At 30.0% G+C, this 22,065-nt stretch overlaps 1 protein-coding gene across 1 annotated transcript in view; it reads right to left on the bottom strand.

Annotated features, from left to right (window-relative positions):
• The window catches only part of LOC111028014, a 43,955-nt gene that overhangs the window by 12,362 nt on the left and 9,528 nt on the right, over positions 1–22,065 (bottom strand). The window contains exons 2-3 of the mRNA XM_022306545.1: positions 9,736–10,053; positions 8,673–8,903 (exon numbers count right to left, since the gene is read on the bottom strand). Of these exons, the coding sequence (XP_022162237.1) occupies positions 8,673–8,903; positions 9,736–10,053 (549 nt within the window). The remainder of the gene's footprint in view (positions 1–8,672; positions 8,904–9,735; positions 10,054–22,065) is intronic.

Below are 22,065 nucleotides of genomic sequence, written 5' to 3'. Positions count from 1 at the left end.
GACACTGCAGGATATAGATTAGGTACTGCAGACACCACTCTATACGTTTATATCGTTGGATCCAGTGACGAGCTTAATGAGTTTTTGAAAATATTTAGTTTATGACGTTAAAAAAAAAAACAAACCCGGAACGAGACGCTCGTGGAAGTGTCGCGCACGTTGTCTGTTGATCATCGTCGTTTGTGTGTTTTCCGACCAGATCTCGAGAACATTTAAATTGGGCACTTGGGCTATTTATCGGTGGACCTTTATGGTACCATAGCCCGGTGCCGCGGCTGGTATTAATATGCATATATATGTGTATATAAGCACCGCGGCTGCAGATAATCTCTTGTATTTTATTTTTATCGGTTTCAGACATCATCAAACATAGGTATGGGTATAGGTATATATGTATATATATAGGCATGGGGTTATACACCAACGTATTTGTTTGTTGTATTTTTTCTTCGACTTAACGAGCCAACATTTATCGGAGGGATGGGTTCATAAATCGAGTTTCAATTAAAACGAGAATATACGAAGTGTCGTTTTGTATATTATACTATACGTGAAAATGACGTGTGTATATAAACTGTAATGTAATTTATGTACAATAGTCGTATACTCGTATATAAATCGATTAAAATATATATGCCATAATAGACGAGTAACGACAGCGGGATATCGATTTTACGCTCGTTTTATTGAATTTTATATAAAATAGGCTAATAGCTCTGAACACTATAAAATTCTAATTTACGGGCAGCCGATCAATAAAATAACGATGCCAATAATATAATACATTAGCGTTGTCTTTCCATACGGTGTAGGTTTTAATATTTACGTTAGATATAGCTGTGTTGCAATGATAAGTATATATTTTAAATTACGCTTCTTTGTAATTTAATTGTTTTTCGTGTGCTATAAAAGTGTAGTAAAAGGAAAGTTTTCCACAAACTTCCAAATGTTATGTCCCCCGTGTAACATGTTGACTTTTTTTTACACAGAGTGCATAATACATGTTTATTATGTTTATGTCTTATCGTGGTTTATACAAAAGAAGGATATTGGTTCTGAAATATATTTTTCTAATCCTTCGTTTTTGTTTTCTTTGATACACCTACTTATATATTGTAATCGACTTTCAACTGCAGTTCAAGACATTATATACTTAGCAGTTTAATACGACATTACGACCTATACCTCGTCATCCGGCTATTGTCATGGTGTAATTTACTGATTATTATTGATGCTTTTTGGTGATTGTAAGTACCTACCTATATAGTATACTCATACTGTTACGTTGACTATATCTAATATTGTTAATTTAAAAATAATTACTAGGCAATTAGGTAGGTATACCGTATGCACTGGATTATAAATATTTTTGTAGACGTTCGGCAGGTATAATTAGAAAAAACGATATGATAATAATATTCTTAAATTATAATGACTGAAGCCTAAGGAGTTTGGTCTCGTTAAGTAAAACACTTGATTTCATGGATCCCTTGATATTTTTTCTATCGAATATATTCATAGAAAACAATGATTTTATAATCAACCTGATTGAGATACAAAACATTTAATTGTTTCGATATTTTATAATTTATTGCAAGGTTATAATATAATAGACATCTATTAAGACGTATTATGAATTAACTGCATTTTACGCGAATATCATTTGGTCCAAACATTATATAGGCTATTATGATGAATGATTCTACATTATAATATTATATAACCATATTCAAGCAGATAACTAACTTGTATCTCAACACATCTTTTTTTAAAGTATATTGTTTCTATAATTATTTTTGTTAATTAGGTTTGACATTGGTTGGAATTATACGACGACAATTAATACGCAAATATGTAATACAATATATCTTAGTTTTGGAATATTAATTTATTATTGATATATATTAATATACTATAGTAGTATAAGTCCGACCCCTTGGCAAATAGATATTTTGGCCTTTGGGGTTATTTTTTCCACCCGCCATCATACATTGAAAAAATCTACACTGTCATCATAACACTCTATATTACACATAATATAGTCACTATAGACGTCATATATATTAACCCCGACTCCCGAGAGACGTCGCCACGTTACGATTAAGTTCTTGGATCAGTCGACAATATTATTAGATTATCGAACCCACACGCTGAAACACATTTTTATGTACTCGGAGGACTACAATAATTATTAATACTTATATGTATATATTATAGTGTCCAAATTGAAGGGTGAACTTCCAGTGGGTATTTATGACGAAGGATGAGCATATGGTGAGTAGGTACGATGAGTATCAGATATACCGCACTACGGCAATGCCTTAATAATGACGGTTATGATATGTTACATTTAATGGTATTTAGTATCTACCATTTAATGATGCATTTTTGAAATTTATAAGAATTATTTTTCCTTATATATCTATGGATAGAATCAAAAAATTGTAAAAAATTAAATTACATGAATACACATATACTACATAAATCACAATCAGACTTACGAAATTGCTTTATATTCAAAACAATTTACTTCAGATTAAATTTTTTTTTCCATCAGTATTAAAAAATTTAAAAAAAGTTATACCATACGTGTAAATAAATTATATAAAATGTGATTAAATATTAATTGATGTATAAAAAAAAATATTGATTAGAACAAGAGTTATTTCATTTGACAGGCCTTTCTATTACACTCAGCAGGTATATAGTATACTCGTACGTATAGGTACTATCTTTAGTAATCGCAAATGCTTCTATTTCTATTTTCCTCTTTTTAGATATAATTTTTTTTTTTACTTTTTAGTACGCAATATTTGAAGTGTGTCAGTATGATCAAAATGTGTCGTGTCTTGGAATGAATTTGTTAAACCATCAGTAAAAGTTAATAAATATTCAACAAATGTTCTACACAAATTTAAAATGCATAAACATAGACTTCTATCATAACCAATTTAAAAAAAAATACAAGTCATATTAAGGGGGTTGGGCGATACCTTTTATTAATCCTCCTTAGTCATCTCAATAGCCGATGTAAATTTTGAATATTAAATACGTCCCCCTTCGGTTATAAAAACACAAAAGACTTCATCGGGGTTTTGGCATTGAGAGAAAACACGGATTTCTATCGTATCTTTACAGTCCATTGATCCAAACTTGGCGATGCCCGGTAGGACAATTCTGCATTGTCTGTATATCTCGTGAATGATGACCTGTCCAATACTTTAAGCCACATAAAAATATTATCGATCTATCCATGCACAATATATGTTACATGTATACATTTTTTATGCTAAAAATATAAATAATATTTTCCTAAATATAAAGATATTCATACGGTAAGAACAAAATTATCACCGTTAGGTTACGTATATAGCGATATAGGTAATATACAAATATTATGAGCTACTATAAGGTCTATAACTATAATATTGTGACAATATCCTATACACACGATAAATTCAAATAGGTATATCGAATATCATCACCTTGTTGTAACTTTATAATATTATGGTAAATGGATGTATATGTTTACATATAAGTTATTTTATATAAAACATAATAGGTACCCAGGTATCTATTTTATTTTACTTAAAATATTGTTTACTGTTTAAATTCAATATTCATATACGTATTGAATACTTTTGTCATAACGCATAAATGTATGTTTTTTTAGAGGTACTGCAATCATGTAAATAGAGTTTCATTAACAAAACTTAATTTGTTTAAAATTTAAATATAACGTAATATAATAATTAATAATTATTTAAAAAATATACCTACCTATTTACAATTTACAGGTAAAATTAAAAATAGCGATATAGAAATAGGATTTGTGCGCGTGCGTGAAATCTACAATAGACTATAATACGTTTTGTGGTTTGTATTATGCATGTGACACTTCATAAAAATACAGAAAAATTACTTAAAAAATACAACACTTTGTATACAGATATGAGCTCTATGACTCAATATTATATAATCGTACCTTTAAAGGTATAGACGAACGTAGGTATAGGAAAAGTAAAAAATAGAAAAGTAATAACATCATTATAGCGGGAATATTTTTTCATGTTCTACATTTTTACTGTTTAATAGGAAGTGATTACTTTTTTTTATCTATTTAAACGACGAAAAGCCCGCACTCTTTGACGATGTGCAGGCATCAATTATAAATACGATTTCGATGAAATGAAAATATTTATTGTACACGTAGATATAGGGCTATAATAATTTTTGTAAGTGTCTACTACCTAATAAATACTGAGAGGAGGGTAAGAAAAGAAGTACATTTAAATTAAATTTAGAAAACGGGCCCCACGAGACCGTAGCTAATGGGACAGATTCATTTGTACCTACGAGTATTTTATTTTTATTTTTTATTTGAAGACACTAAATCATTTCATCTACCATTTCATGTAATATATAATAATAACAACATAAAAACAGTTAAAATATTGTTGACTAACGAATATGTATAAAATAATATACTACGTTTCAATGCAGCATATAATTCTTCATATTATCATTTAAATATAATACAATATAATATTAAAAGTAAAAATAAAGAGATGAAACAATTTAATACTATGATAAATTATAATATATAATAATTAAGAAATTACATGTAAAAATGTTGTATCACAATCAAATAATTCAAATAATGTTATTAAATGTCGTAAGAATGTGATTTCAAATTAACCTTGAGTAGTTAAGTACTCACTTGGATATTCTCCTCACAGTTCGTTTTATTTTTGAATAAATGCCAAATTATTACGCTATTGGAAGCTAACACTAGAAATACACAAGTGTTCATAATATTCATAGTATTTTTTTTTTATCGATACCTACCCATTCAATAAAATCTAAACTATACATTTTAAATATATATTTCCTGTTAAATTTTTAGAAATTAAAATAAATAAAATATAATGTTTTGTTTTATCCTGATTAGATTTGTTATCTTTTCTTAAATTAAATTATGTAAATATGTAGGTACTTATATCTGTATATACGTGATTTTCAACAATTAAAAATGTTACAATTGTTGAACAATAACAATCAGAGAGAAACTAATTTACCTGTATTATTATAGTAGGCGCTTATTAAAAGTGTTTTTATCTACACATAATACCACTGATCGGTGATTGCTAATTGCTATACATTATAGTATAATAGTATTATAGCCTATAATATGATGATTGATGACAATGTGACGAAATTCATAAGAAATATATTATTATACAAAATATATTTAGTAAAAATAATTAATAATATGCATATTATTATGTAATTATTTGTTTATGCATTTTGGTTCTACATTTTTAGTTTTATAATGACAGTTATTTTTTGTAAGTTATATACATTTATATGTCGGTAGGTTCCAAGATTAGTAAGATTATTACAACGCGTGTGCTATCAACAAATTCTAATTTTCCCATTTCAATTGAATTATTCGAAGTGATTCACGTGACTGCTTCAACCTGCAGAGTGCAGGTGTAATGACTAATGCGTTTATACGTACATATAATATAATATAGTATTATAAATATAAGCCGAAATTTGCCGAATAACAATATATATGTTTATAGTGTTGCATATTATGTTTTATCGATTTAAATTTAAACGTATACGTATGTATGTATGTATGTATATATTAATGTATGTATGGGTCAAGTTAGTATCATGCTAAACACTTAAATACTTGAAACAATGTTCATCGTAAAATATACTAATTACTTATTATTAGTTTTTACCTATAACAGTAATTATATTCAACAACTTCTTTGTACATTATACATGTGTGGAAATCAAAAGTAATGTTATCAATTTAAAAAATAAATTAAATAAGACAGTTTTTCATTTACCTAATTTAGAAGTGCAGATAAAATGTTTAATGTAATTACTTTTCGAAAATCGTCAAACAATAATACATGAATTAATTGTTAAACTGATAGGCTAATATACACATATTGTTCAAGTACATGATGAAAATAGTTATTATATACTTTAAATAAGATTTTTCTAATTTTGTTCGATGCCCAACGGGCTCAGAAATGATAATATTACATTATAGAAATATATATCACAGCGACACCTACGCTTTTTAAAAAACCGGTTAATCCATTATTATAAAAATATAATAATTTATGTTAACTTCACCGTAGATTATTCGATTATGGTTTTTAGCATATTGTCTAAAATGGTATTAAATTTTCTTTCTATTAACAGATACAGATGGGCCTAAGGTTAACCCCGTGTAATACGATGAAACATCAAAGATGTGACCGACAAAGACGCATTATTTATTTTTTGGTAAATAAATAGAGAAAAAAATTAATGTTTGTTCTTAAACACGACAGTCAATTAGGCTTCTTTTGAATTGAATCACGAATGTCCAACAAGTCAACAAATATTGAAGTGGTCTGAAACAGTGGGTAGACTGAACAACAACGTCAACATTGTTATCATCACCTTAAACATGCTTCCCCAGTGGAAATCATCTCACATTATGTAAACATGCCTACGTAAAAAAATGTGAATGTTTTTAATAATACGAGTTCGTTAATAATTTGCAAGTGTTTTCAAATATAGCAGTTTGATTTTAAAATACTACCGGTAAACCTGAATGATTTAAAAAGTATATATTAAAACGCTATACATTAAACACTCAATTAAAATAAACTTGTACAATTAATACTTCATTGAGTGAATAATGATTAACGGTTTAATTAAAATCAATTAATATTTTATGAACATTTTTATTAGTTGAACAATTTTCTTCTGACATAATTATAATTAGCAATCTATATGGTATCTTAATAAAAATAATTTGCTAAAACCACTGAATTATGATTTATGTTTGAATTGAAATGGTCAAAATAATTATTTATTTAATTAAATATAAAAAATAAATATAGAACAATGTAATTGCGAATTCTTAAACAGCAATTTATATTATATATGTATAAAAGAATTATTCATTCACAGCAAAAAAAAATTAATTCGCATTGGTTACCCAATAAAGGTTTGGTATATAGCCCTTTCGCTCATAATGTATCTGAGTATACATTGTGTGGTAATAATGGTCCAATAATTTACAATTTTGTAAAATATTTATTTATTTTAAAAAGTGTATTAATACATATAAATTTTTAAAAAAATGTACCTACTTATTTTAACTATTTTCTAATAAATAATAATTTACTATTTTATCATGTACAATTTGATTTCTAAGTTTATTCATTTTTTTCATTAAAAATGTTAACCTTAAAATTCATTTTTATTTTACAGTAGATATATATGTACATTGCACTCAATACTTTTATAAAATTATTAATTATTATTAAGAGGGTGTCAGCGCAATATTTATTTTATATCTCAGATAAATATGCAACATAGATAAAATATTCATGTAACATTGTTTTTTTTTATGATTTTTGAGTAAATGTAGAGTAAAATCACCATAAAACCACAAAAATCTATAAATCGTAGAGGATAATATTTTTGAGGGTTTAACATATTTCGGTTTTATATTTTATTATAATTTTTCTAAAAGAAAAAAGTAATTTAAATGGATACTAAATTGTTTTGAGACAATATTTAGACAAATCGATATATAACCTCAAAAATAGTATTATCCATATCATTTTTAAAATGAGTCATTTTACTCTAAAATAACTCATAAAAACATTTAAAAAAAAATGTTTTTCATTGAATGCATGTTGTCTATGTTGGCATGGACCAGAGAGAGAAAACAAATTGTGAGCTGAAATCCTCTAAGTCTCCAAATCTTAAATCGTTATTACTTAAGGCTATAGCCTATATATATAAATAGGGTAAACACAATACAATGTATTTACATTTTCGGCACAAATGGGCAAGGCCTCGTCAAACAAATAAAATATAATTAGGTAGGTACGGTTAAAAAAAGGTTTCGACAATATTATTGTATCATATTGATATTTTTCAAATAAATATTTCCTGTGTGAAACATGTCATACATTGAAATACCAAGAAAATGTATGTAAAATATAGGTACCTATAATATGTATTACAAAAGTTTATAGTGCATTGTATAATAATTATACAATCGTAAATCTTAATAATATAATAAATGGGTACGTTTGTTATGTAAACTGTTTTTGTTCGACAATATACTCAACCATGGAACTGATGGAATAGTGGACTCAGAGCAAGTGTTTGATTGTCCATTATGTATATTGGATAGATTTACATTAGTATCTGTGTAGATATCAAACATAAACAATTGCACTATAAGTTTCATTTTTCAACACACAACACGTAATATTAAGCAAATCAAAAAATAATAAATACCATAAAATATATATAATATAAGTATTTATATATGAATACTAGTATAATTTTTAGTTAAAGGCACTATTGTTAGAAGATAGGTATCAGGTATATGCAATTAACGCTAACGCAGTATGGTGTTTTTGAAGAAAATATTTCAAAGGGGTGAAATATGTGATAAACCAATTAGGTACGACCATTGCGGTGCGTAGGTATGTCAATTATTAATTGTCCACACCTGTTATAAAGAATAATTAATTTTATGCTTTGATAATAATCGTTTATGGGTCATTAATATTGATCGTTGACGTATGTATTGATGTATATAATAAAATATAGACAAAGTGTTATAGATATACCTGCGGTCGCACGAGCAGTGCATGAGCGTGTTCAGCCTCCAGTTGAACAGACCGTATTTACTTTGCAAAGCGCCTATCCACATTGGACAAGACGTGTCGTGAATCCTGCAACATCGATCCGCTCCACCGAACCCGTCGAGTTGTCTGTACGACTTCGCTGAACGTCCTTTCCCACACCATTTTGTACCAGGAACTCTCAACACGGACAGCAGATCTCTCTTTCGCCGTTTGCTGAAATCACGAGAAGAAAAAAATTATATATTTATATCTATTATAATAAATTAATATGTGCAATTGTAATAATAAATTATGTCATGCGTTAAGTCCGCGGTATTACGATTAGAGACGTTTCACGCGATTACAAACAAACATTGAAGAAAATAATATATCAAAAATGACGTTTACTGTTTAGCTATTATGAAAACCGTCTTTACTTGCATGCGTATTAGTGTCTTACGTTATGATTGTAAGAATGCTAAGGTAATAATAATATAATATAATATAATATCAGTCAAAGTGATTAGGGGCCGGAAATTGGAGACTTAAAAATGTTTAAGTATAAAATTATTTTGTATGGTTTTCCATATTTTTCCAATGCAACGATTTTTAAGTTTAAATACCTCTTACTTATTCAATGGGTAAAATTATTTTACATATTCAATTGGGAGGGCGTCAGCAGTGATAAAAAAAACTGATTCACTAAAAACACACAATGAAATCAAAATGTTGAGTAGGTATACATATCGTATATGGGATGTAAATGTATAATCTATTTTATTACACCAATTAAACGGGTTATTTCGCCATAGATATTAGAGAAAAAACACTGAACAACTTTAAAGTGACCTAATCTAACTGGATAGTGGATCGTATAAAGAGTGGTATACCTATTAAGTACAACCCAAAAGTAAATATTTAAAAAAAAATTATAACGAAATTGGAATAAAAGCTTCAATGGGTGTAGATACCTAACACCTATATATTCTGTACAACTGAGGACAAAATAAATTTTAAAACTAATGAATGCGCTAAATAATAATATTAATAATGTAAATTTACTGACCCGTCTTTACCGACGACGTCAGTGATGCTCTCATGTTGCTGCTGATGGTATTCGTTCGCAAGTCTTCTTCTCGTTTTCTTATGGTTTTTATGACAAGCTTTTTTCAAATGTTTGAAATTTACCATGGAGGCATATTCTTTAGTCAAAGACCCCACTGTGTGGTTCTTGCCTTGCTCCTCATTCCAAAACTCCCGAACGAAATGTGTGGCCGTCTCAGGTTCCTTGACGTACTCACAGTCGAAGAGCGTCATTCCTGTGCCGTATATCATTTGCATGAAATGCACTCCGTCTGTGACTTGGTGCAACATCAACTCTTCCCTGCAAACGAAAGCAATAAATAATAAATATTTTATTTGTATGGGTTTTAATTGTTTTTATTACACTTGTGTACTAACATAAAATCGGACTTATCCCAACTCGCGCACGTGCAGGACACAATATATTACTTAACCTATGGTCGTGTCAAGTACCTACAGATAGTTATGTTCAAGTGAAATTCAATCGTATGTTGTACGCTTGTACCGTTAACGAATGTCGAGTGTCTATAAATTAAAGTATCGGTCGTAACGTTTTTACTCGGCAGACTCCTGCAATGACGAACAGATTTATACAGTATTACTCACACATTTTGGAAACTATTATTTTATCTCGCTCGATATAAAATTGTACAGACGGAAACACAAAGTTGAAGACGAATTCAGATACTATTATAATTTATAACCATAAATATTACAGTGTATGCGACGCATGTAATATCCGATGGACGATATAGTATTATTATAACTGTATTTGTTTACCATAATAATGCTTATCAAGTTCATATTTGTATGATTACTATTTAGTTGTCCAACCGCGGGCAATGGGATCGTACGATAAATATCTGAGATTACTGATTACGTAAATTCGATGATTGGATCTCAGAAACACGAATATCTAGGCGCTTCGGGGTTTTTATAGCATAAGATGTAATGCCGCGGAAAACGTGTAGTATAGGTATTATATGTTAACGAGTTGAGTACCAATGTGCTCTCTATAATATGACGTGTATAATATGTTCAATAGTATATTCCTAATAAATATAATTAACACCTTTAAAGAAATTATTGTTTGTTTAAAAAAAATCTTAAAACTATTTTTTAAATTATTATGTGAAGTTAAAATTATGGTTTGTGGGCTACTTTTCCTAACCATTATTTTAAGGTCGCAAATTCTTAATTTATAATAAGCCAGTAATCAGTATCATCAATTTTCAAAAATAAGTTGTGGTAAATATTAAATTCTAACTGTCATAAACATTTTTATAGGTACCTACACACGTATAACAAATTATATAGTATGAACATTTGCTAAAACACATAAAATATCATATTATTGGCCATACAGAAAGATAAGGTTAACGTGGGGGGGATTTTATTAAATTTGTTTCGATTAAAACGAATTAAGTACTACAGATTCTAGAGAGAAATCTTATAGTGTTCAGGTTTTCTCACGCCAGCACTGGCAGTGCATGACCAGTAAAGTTTCTGAAAGAACAAGTAAACGACAGAAATGGTTAAGATGGTATACATGGTACTTGAGTTGTCATTTACAGATCTAAGTTTTATGAGTCGAAGATATTGAGCAGTCTAAAATGTACACCAAAAAGTCAATGTATATCGGAAGTGGTTTTTGTTCGTGACGTTTAGATTGACTTTTGATTATTAAGTATTAACCATTCCAAATGGTGTCCAACCATCAATCATTTAAATGTTAACACTATATTTTGTTATTGTGTAAGAGGTATAATAAAGAGCGAATTTTTTTTTTTACTGGCTCGGTCATTATATTTATAATATATAATAATTAAATTCATACACGGTATACCACAGAATACTTGAGAAAAAAACAATTTTTGAGTATAACATATTTTAAATTTAGACTTAACGAACTAAATAACTTATAACTAAGTAACAAAAATTGACTTGATCACTCAGAGGTCAAAATTCTTGTATGTATAGTCAGTAATTTTTTTTTATTTAATAATCATAATGTAAACAACTTTAATAAATAGAAAGTACTGAGTAATATTAGTATGTGTTTAAAATTAATGAGCCAATAGTTTTTGTGGAGTTTTACATGACGTTTAGGAAAACTTGTCAGGCACTTAAGATATCAAGTAAAAAATTATTTCGGTCGAGCACCAATTGTAGTACTCCGTTCATCACAGCTCAAGTATATTTAATTTAATCATTATTCAGTGAAAAACGGTTTTCGCAAAAAATCTAATGTTTTGAAACACTGAAATGTATAACAATAAACAAAATTATTACTTACTATTTATAGAATATGATATACCACTTATATTAAAGATTAGTTTGGTTATTTAGAAGACAAATGGAATACAAAACGTGACACTGACACATATTGTGTACACGTGAGTATGCGACGATGAAGATTTTTTTTTAATGACACTACGACAAGAATTTTTGAAAGTTCCTTCAGAGTTTTTAATTTTATTCATATCAAATTTATACAACCACTAAATATAATACATAGGTAGGCGTTTTTATTGGCAAAAAAAGGAATATAACAATAAATCGTATTCATTGAAAATGAAATAAAAGACTTAAATTGTTTATTTTGTATACATATATAGGTATATAAGTGAAACTAAAATATTAATATTCTGATGGCTAATGATTTTTATTTTTTACCGTTTAGTGTTTACGGAATTCAACGAAATCTTAAAACGCGTTTACAATGATAGTTCTATGATCATAAAGTGTATGTATACAAATAGCCTATATAATAATATTATCGTAGCGCGTAGGATGTCATTCCGCATTTAAACAAAAAAAATAAATAAATAAAAATAAAAATCCTGTGTGAAAATAACGGTCGAATAAAAAATACCTAAAGAATATCTAATAATATTATTTTAATCCTTATATCGATGACGCCAGCACGTCTATATACACGTGTATTGTGACGTAGTCGTTCCACAACCGTTGCAGGATCTGCGTCGGTGTACCTATTTACAGTCGTCAGTCGGTATGATATATATATATATATATATATATATATATATATATATATATGTAGTATGTATTGTATAATAATATGTATACGCGTGCCGCTTATTGTTATTTAACGCGGGGCACGCACAACTTACAAGCGTATTATAGTTTACTTGACGACGATATATTTAATAGTTTTGTGCGTGGTGTACACCGCCATGACATCAAGTGACTATATTATTATTGTTCATGGTATACAATGGAAAATACTATAACATAATATATTATATACCATGTATGTTACAATATGAACGGCACTTATTATTAAAAAAAGCAAAGTGTGTTCCGACCAAAAGTTGAACTCCTAAACTCCTTAAAAAACAAAGTGGTTTTTGTTTTATTACTATTATTCTACGAAAGTATTAATACGATTTTGCAAAAATAATAATAATAATATAATAAAACAATTTGTACCAGAAGAGGTACACTTCATAAAATGGACGTTGATATCACTTATATATTAAGGCTTCATAATTTTTTCGAGATCATCAAATTAATCATAACATTTTGAACTGGTTTTAACACAAGGAAAAATACTATTTGTCTATTAACACTGTTATTAATTCTAATTTCTAACTATACATTTTGAGCAATACATCGATTGGGATAAATTAGATACATCATTAAAGTTGCTTCTAACGTTTTATGCTTTTATTAACGATTAAAATTAAATGTACATCATTAACTTTTTGACCGATATACATGTATAATATTAAAAAGAAACATTTTAATTTTTAATGTTATCTTAATTAAAAAGCATTTATACACATATTTTTTTTCCAAATAAAATGAATACTTTTTCACAACTCATATCAGATATGACAGTATTGATACACTACCGTAAATAGTAGTCAGTAACTACGTATATGGGGACAAAATACATTTTTATATTTGATATGACGCCGTCGTTTTCCTGCATAGTGCCAACTATGTTATTTTTCTGTATCTAAAAATTATTTATTTATTCCTATATGGCTATATATTATGTATTAATATGTGACGCGTATCACGTTATAAAATGTCTAATGAAATATATGCAAGCAGTGTTATCGCAAAAGAAACAAAAAAAAATCGACTATACTACTACGAGTATATTATACATTTTATTCGATGTTCATTTTTCTGATTTCTAGAAGACGAAAAGTGCGCTGTCAGCTATGTATGAAAATTACATAATACATGGAAGGCAATCGTTGGTGTATAGGCAGGTACTTTAGTACTTATCTAAAAAGAATTCCACGTACAAGTATTATAATATTTAAATTACATAACTATCGGGTGGACACGGGACTTTTTTAAGGGTGGAAGCAACTAGTTACAGTATATATAAGAATATCATGCATTCGTATACCCTTCCATCCCAAGCAAAATAATTTTTATTTTTGTAAAAAAGGATTTTGAGAGATATGTTCAAATGGGGAGAAGGGAGTTTATGACATATTGGCATATCACGTACTTACGCAGTAGTGTAGCCTAAATGACTAAATATAGACATCACAATCAACTATAGCGGCAATGATGACGGTAGCGTTAACGTCTTATCATTCGACGACTTATCACTTATTTAACCGAAATCCTGGGATATGCAGAATATAAGCTAACTGCAACGCAGCGTTATAAATCACCATAAACACATTACAGTATTATACTCACGTATATTAATTATGTTTGAAACGATAGTGTAGACGTGTAGTTCTTTATGCAAATCGAGTGGTAGAGACGTACATGGAGTCCCGAGAAACTTCCATTACTGCTTAACGTCATCGTCCCCTGCACTGCAGTGGTACATTCGTGATTAATCGCGGCGAAGGGGGTGAGTTTGTTATTGTTATTTTTTTTTTTTATCTTTTACACATTATATTAATCGGGTGGTGACGACAAAGGCAAAGCGTTAAAGACAGAGCATGAAACCCGAAAAGTCGCGTCCGCCCCCTTGTCTCGAGATTAATTACACGCGCACACGTCGTCCGGCCATTTATATGTACAGGATATATCACCTTTAAACGAGTGTCGCGAGCGCGTGTGTATATAAATCGACGGTCGGAAAACCGCAAAACATTAAGCCGCGGAGACCGAACAATGGCCGTCCGCAGCCGTCGTTTATATATTTATACGCCGAGGGTTCGAATAAATCGGGAAACAAAAAATATAATAATAAGACCTGCAATCAACAGTATGTACGCATATACTAATTTAATAGGACACATATTATGTGTTTAATAGGTTTAGAGTCTAGAAAATCGGAATCGTAAACTTATAGATAAATTATGTATAAACCTATATACACGTACTAAACACAAAATAACCGTAAATAACCGTTTTTGTGTGTCGGGACGAGTATTGGTAGGAGGCGACGCAGTACAGCGTATATACGGTCAGACCTGGCCGAGAAATGAAACGAAAAAAAAAAGCAAAGACCTCCAAAAGCGATAATATACAGAAATGGCTGCTATCAATTACGTGGCTGTTGACGGTTCAATGGAAACAACAATTAGATCAGACACACCGCGCGCACACATACACACACACACACACACACACACACACACACACACACACACACACACACACACACACACACACACACACACACATATACATACCATATATACACCAATATATGTATATAAGTGTGTGTACAATAGAAACCGACGATACTCGCATGTATAATATACGTTTAAGCGGGTGAATGTCAAGTGTGTGTGTGTGTGCTTGGCGGGGGTGTGCGGTCGAATTCTTCGTACAGGGGAGGGTGTCGGGAACTGCATTGTGTCCCTGCGGAGTTTATTATAAGAGAAGAGAGCGGCGAACCCGGTCATACATATATTATACACGGCGACACGTCACTTCACGCGCCCTCCTCCTGTGCTCTGGGTTGTATTGTACATTTATATATATACGTAATAATATGGACACGCGGGAGTTCGATTTTACACAGTGACTTTCGGATAAAATTTACTCCGGTTATATTATGTACTAATCACCGCGGTTGCGGTGGATCACCCCATGTGAGTATATACCACTGAGGCCGTTAGCCGCACAGACCCCACCGCCGCTGCCGCAGAGCAATTACTCCATATGATAAATAGACGCTGCCAGGGGGTGTGCAGGGTATACGTGTGGCTGTGTCCCTTTATCCAAGGAAAAAAAATCAAAAGTATCAACTATGAGATATCAATGACAGATAATAGATTAATTTTTGCGATTTCTGCGAAAATGTATATAATATGTTTAACCGTATGTATTTTTATAATAACATTAGGTTATCAATACGGTGTTATTTTGATGCATTGATTTGCCGATCAACAGTTTCATTGCAATATAATATGAAAATATAAAGCAGGCATTGCATATACTTATGAAGGTTCAATTTTTTTTGTATGGAAGTCCCCTCCCTCTTTTCGTAGACCATTTTTTATTATAAGCAATAGGACATGAAAACTGTGAAGATATGAGATGACGAAGAGCGTCTCCTCCATTATGGTTGTTTGTTGTTACACCTACACCATTAGAAGAGTGCGTACCATATAGCAGGTATCTTTTTTATATTTTAAAACTTTTTTAATATTATATCCATAATCAATAGGTAGAGCAAAGAGGGTGAGGGGATTATGAATTTCAAAAAAAATTTCACCTTAGATTTATGAGTAAAATTTAGGTGATGACGTATGTTTACGTACAGTACGCAATACATGAGACACGTACATGACGTTAATAGTATACTGTATAAAATATGCAACAATGTATTAAGTTTAATTCTTACAAAAAAATCACTTATTGGTGAGTGATGGGTTTCAAATCAAAACTCCTCCCCTTACTGGTTTCAGCACTGTATTTAATACATAAACTTGCTATGTAGTCTGAAAAAGATATTATATTTAAGGTACAGAGTATACGGACAAATCGGTGACCATAAATCATCACTGCTCCTAAGTGGTCGCTGGATAAATGGAATTGTAAACACATTTTCAATGTGGTAAAGACTTAGACGCATTCAAAGTTCAAACGCATATTCACAGCGAGTTTAACGAAAGTACTTGAACTAACGAAAATTACACAAAAATAGCGCACATGTATATACTAAATAAACTAACTGTACATACACTAAATAATTATACACTTTTACGTACTTAATGTTTTTTTAACAAAATTGATCTGATGTTAAATACATTTTTGACTAACGGATATACTGCTATATTTATTATAATCATGATATAACAAATATTAATATCATCCCTTTTAACCTGAAAATAAATTTTTGTCCTAATTCATCATAGAAATATCGCTCTCCCAACTCGATCCACACCTAAGTTAATAAAAAAAAATGTAAACAATTGTTGTCACAATTTCCGGAATTACACATGATGCAGTCCCTAAATTGTATACACTTTGATTTTTGTTCAGTCATATAGTTGGGACTTGGGGAGTTCCTATATAAAAACCAAATATTTCAAACGATGCATCTATGTTACCGCGAGCAAACATTAGTATTTAAGTTGTTAAAATATCTCCAATTTTCTAATTGTACCATAATATATACAATATTAATGTAATTTACATTTCTTATAATTTATAGTTAAGCATTTTATTTTGAATGCTAGGCGGCAATACCTGATATATCGGTAGGTACCTACTCAAAAAATAGCGATAGGGCGGTCACCTCTTAGAGTGTACGATACTAACCATACTATAGCTAATAAGATTATATTGAAGTAAAAAAAAATAAAAAAGATTTATAGCAAATAATAAATGCAGCCGAGGTTTTATGGTAGACATAACTGTGGTCCACAATACAATAGAAATACTCTGCTATAAGCCGATATAGATTCTGTAATTTCCTTCATCTCCCAAAACAACACAAAACGAAACTTGAAAACTATTCCCACATAGGTAGTCAACATTTGTCTTATCTTCAACCTACAAGGCTACAGCTTTCAAGACTATATTTGACTAAAATACTTTACGTTTTGCACCACCATAAATTAAAGCCAGCAATTTGCTCCATTGAACTAACTGATAAAGCAGGAATTATCACGATGAACCACATTGATCAGTATTAAGAAATTATTGAGAATCGGACCCCACTTCGAGCGTGGAGAAAAACTTTCCCAAGCTACTGTAGTTTTCATTAATATGACTTGCCAACGGTAAATATCGTCGTTACCAGCTGGCGAATTAAATAAACCATTGCTATTATTGTATACATTATTATGGTAGGTAGGTATACTGGCTAGTGGGTAACTGCAATAATATCCGTCGTCAGTCATAGTTAGTGTGAGGAAAACGCGGTCGTTGCTGCCTCAGCAAATATTTCTTAGCTCGGAGCCACACGTGGCCGGCGTTTGCATAGCCGCAGAGGTCTAAAATGTTATAAATTTATAATCCTTAATTTGCAAACAAATGATAAAAATATTAAAAACTCATTATTAACAACCTCTAATACCTATATCATAATATGAATGTATGATATAAATTATAAATGTACCTATTGTCTAATGTCTTATAGAAATAGAATAAGTCCAGGCCCCGGTTATAAAACCGGTAACCTTGTGTCAATTCTCAATTATGAACCGGTACCTAAACCAAAATGTTTCATATATTAACCAAACCAAAACCCGAACAAAATTTTCAAAGTTCAATTTTTTCGATTATATGTATATTTTTATTTATAAGTAAGATGATCAAAGAAATTATAGGTACTATTTGTGCCGCGTTTTCAATATTATTTAATTTTATATTTTTCCCAAGATGATTTTATACTATTTATATCAAATAACATTAAAAATCATATTAGTTTAGCGAGTTTAGGATAAAATCCCTAGTTATACGAGCTATTTTTCAAGGTTGTGAGGTACCTAAATTAGTATTATAAAAATAACTGATTATTCTATTATAGTCTGTAGATTATATTATTATAGTTGGACAATACTGATACTGATCACCGAGTACTATCCAAAAATACCTATTCAAACGAAATTATTGATAAACAACGAATTCAAAATAAAAACTAATTCGAAATTATTGATAAACAACGAACTCAAAACAAAAACGATGTCGAAATTATTTTATAAATAGATGGCCTTATTTTCCTCATCATGGTTAGTGGACTATGAAAGGAGTGCTAAATGGTAGATCTGACCATCTGGGTATCGTGAGAGGCCGAGAGCCTTTCGTATTTGCATCGTCTGGTATGCTGTGTTATTAAAATATAATATTATTGTGATTTTACATACATATTAGTTATTCCTAATTAAGTATTGCTTACCTAGTGTAATTTAATAATATAATAATTACTGTGATTGCCATAAACAAGATTCATTAACTTAAAGACACACTCGCCACGCACCCCAAGTACGGTGAGTGGTGACTACTGTAACTACATTCTACGACCTATTAAACTTAAAATTTAAAAAATATTTATTTGTAGCTGGTTAAAACCGGTATTAAACTCAACCTTAACCGCAACCTAAATTTCAAGTTTATTAGATTTAGGATTAAAACCTAAATGAAACCGAAACCGAAAAAACATAAAGGTTATAATCCCCAAATAAAACTACTATTGTCGAATAATATTTGGGAGGCTAGTAATTTCTAACTAAGTGCCTAACCCACACCCCTTGTGTGCCTACACGAGTCTATAAATGCATGGCTAGAACCTCTAAAATATTTTTTAACCGGGGACTCAATATTGGGATTGTGGCACTGGCATTATTATGACAATGCATACAAGTATCAGAAGGTATACGATGTTTTCGCAATGCATTATAAACGCGTTAATAACGTGTATTGAATTCAGATTAGTTCTTATAATTCTAATGTGACGATAGAATAAAACGTATAAACCATATTATAAAATTACACAATTACGATCACAATTCACAAACATTCCAGACGCATGTGTAGACCGTATAGGTATTTACTAGGTATTTAACCGGAAATAACCTACAGGTATCGCCGATATTTTCTTCGGAAGAGTCTTTTCTATGTTATAACTTCTTTCTATATTACATCATTTGACTCGTGTTGCTTGTAATTTTTTATACTATTTTATTTTATGATTATGATCTATAGAATAGAAACTTTATAATCGATTTCTCTTTGTACTCTTAGACCCTAAATATAATATAATATAATGTCAATATAATACCTGCCGACTGTTAGGGCTACATCAGTACATCCGAATACACCTATATAATATTATAGTGTTACCTATACTTTTTTACTAAAATTGTTGTTCAAACAAACATAATACCGCATCGTGCAAATTATTACACGATATCAAACAGCCAAAGTTTAAATCAATATTTATTATTTTTAATTTTAACTCGACGGTAGCCGGTAAAGTATAAGATATTACGCTACCTACTCAATGAAAAACGGAACGCAGACTGCTTACGTGCAGCGTATAGTAATATTACTAGTATATTGAAATAATGATCAAGATGAATTATAAGATCGTGACTCATGGTGATTTTAGTATAGTATAAGTATAATAACAAGAAATACATAAATGTATATAATAGTTACCTATAGAAGTCTGAAATGTATGTACATTTTAATTTATATCGCAATTACAACGGAAATACGGATTAAATATTATATTGATTTAGCGTTGTAAGGTTATTAAATCGTTGCGTGTTGACGGTAGATCGACACATATCCACATAGATATATACTATATAGTGTACACCGTATATACTATATGTATTAAATATGATAATTTGAGAGCAGAGCAACAAATAATTATAAATAATAAATATCATAGTACGATAAATTAACACCGATAAATATAGATAATAAAATTAAATAAATTAATATAAATGTAAAATTAACACAGTAATAATATTAATGAGACAATAATAATTCAAATTATTTGATATATTATGTTCGTTATAGTTCATATTATAATGCAAATCCGAGTTCTCCATCTACTTTTCCACTTCTTTTTTCGCCAAGTGGATATTTTTAATGTTGCGTTTGAAATGTTGAATGTAAAAACTACAAAGTGGACACTCATTTGTCAGGTGGTTGTGTAGTCATCTGTGATTTTTAGTCACAGTCACATGTTTCAGAATCGGCGTTCACCGATTTAAATACCATATTAATGTATACTTTATTCAAGACCGGTTCTAATATGGATTAGTGTTTAAACTATATACGATGTATATGATCTGAGGTTTAGTGTTATACGCTTATGCCCAAATTTTCCTTAGAAGCTCAAATCATGTTATTTAGCAGTTGAGATAGTTGTCACTTATCAGTTTTTGGCCATCCGGATTAACTATTATCCTGCAATCTTATTCCCATCTAGAACTTATATCAACATTATCTTCATGGGATGTAACTCGTAAATCTGAAGTCAGTTATCTAAACCACCCGACTCCATTCATACCAACCTGGCCAAATCAAAAAATATACAACGTCTTAATGTGTATACCGCGCATACCGTTTTTTTTTTGTATTATTTGTATTATTTATATTATAGAACCCTGAATGTGAGAACATAGCTATTAACTACAGAGAGGACATATTACGGTATATAAGATCGACTTTAAAATTGTATCTTTATAAATGAGTAATGACTGTATAATGGCAATTGGCGACAAAGAATGGTTGTTGACAATCTGCCCAACTATTTGAACGAACCAGCAGATCAAATTATGCCTACATCGTTCTAACTGCCTATAAATATAAGGCGTACATATAACATGACATTATATGCACATACATAGACACATGGCGAATGTGTTTTTTGTATGTAAATGGTAATATAGTTACCTATGCTATATTCAAATACCTACAAAGTACAAGTACACACACGTATAGGTATGTATTACCTGCCTACATATTATAGTATTAAAATACATGTGTTGTTTACTCTGTGTTTGCTTATATTAACTTAGATCAAGTAATATTATTTACTGCAGTTGTTGACTATACTATACAGTAGAACAGTGAATATAAAACCGTAATGCCGTTGAAATTTTATAATTTACTCGAATTTGTGTTTAAATATTTATGCATAGATATGCATAAACAATGTAAATTGTAAGGTGTCATTGTATTCTGATTTCTCATATAATATGGTTTTTGGAAGTCTTTGGAATTTTTCTTTAGATTTTGCATACACTTATTTATATCCGCTATGAATAAATAAATAAATATATATTTACCCGTTAAGGGTGGTGTGCGATGTGTGGATTAAAAAGATAAATATATATACGCCTACATCTTTGTATAAAGACGATTTAAAGCACGGATGCAGCTGCAGAGT

The sequence above is a fragment of the Myzus persicae genome, unplaced genomic scaffold, assembly GCF_001856785.1.
Source record: "Myzus persicae strain clone G006 unplaced genomic scaffold, MPER_G0061.0, whole genome shotgun sequence".
Lineage (NCBI taxonomy): Eukaryota > Metazoa > Arthropoda > Insecta > Hemiptera > Aphididae > Myzus > Myzus persicae.
Note: the sequence above shows the minus strand (reverse complement) of the source record. Positions and strands in the feature narration are given on the sequence as shown.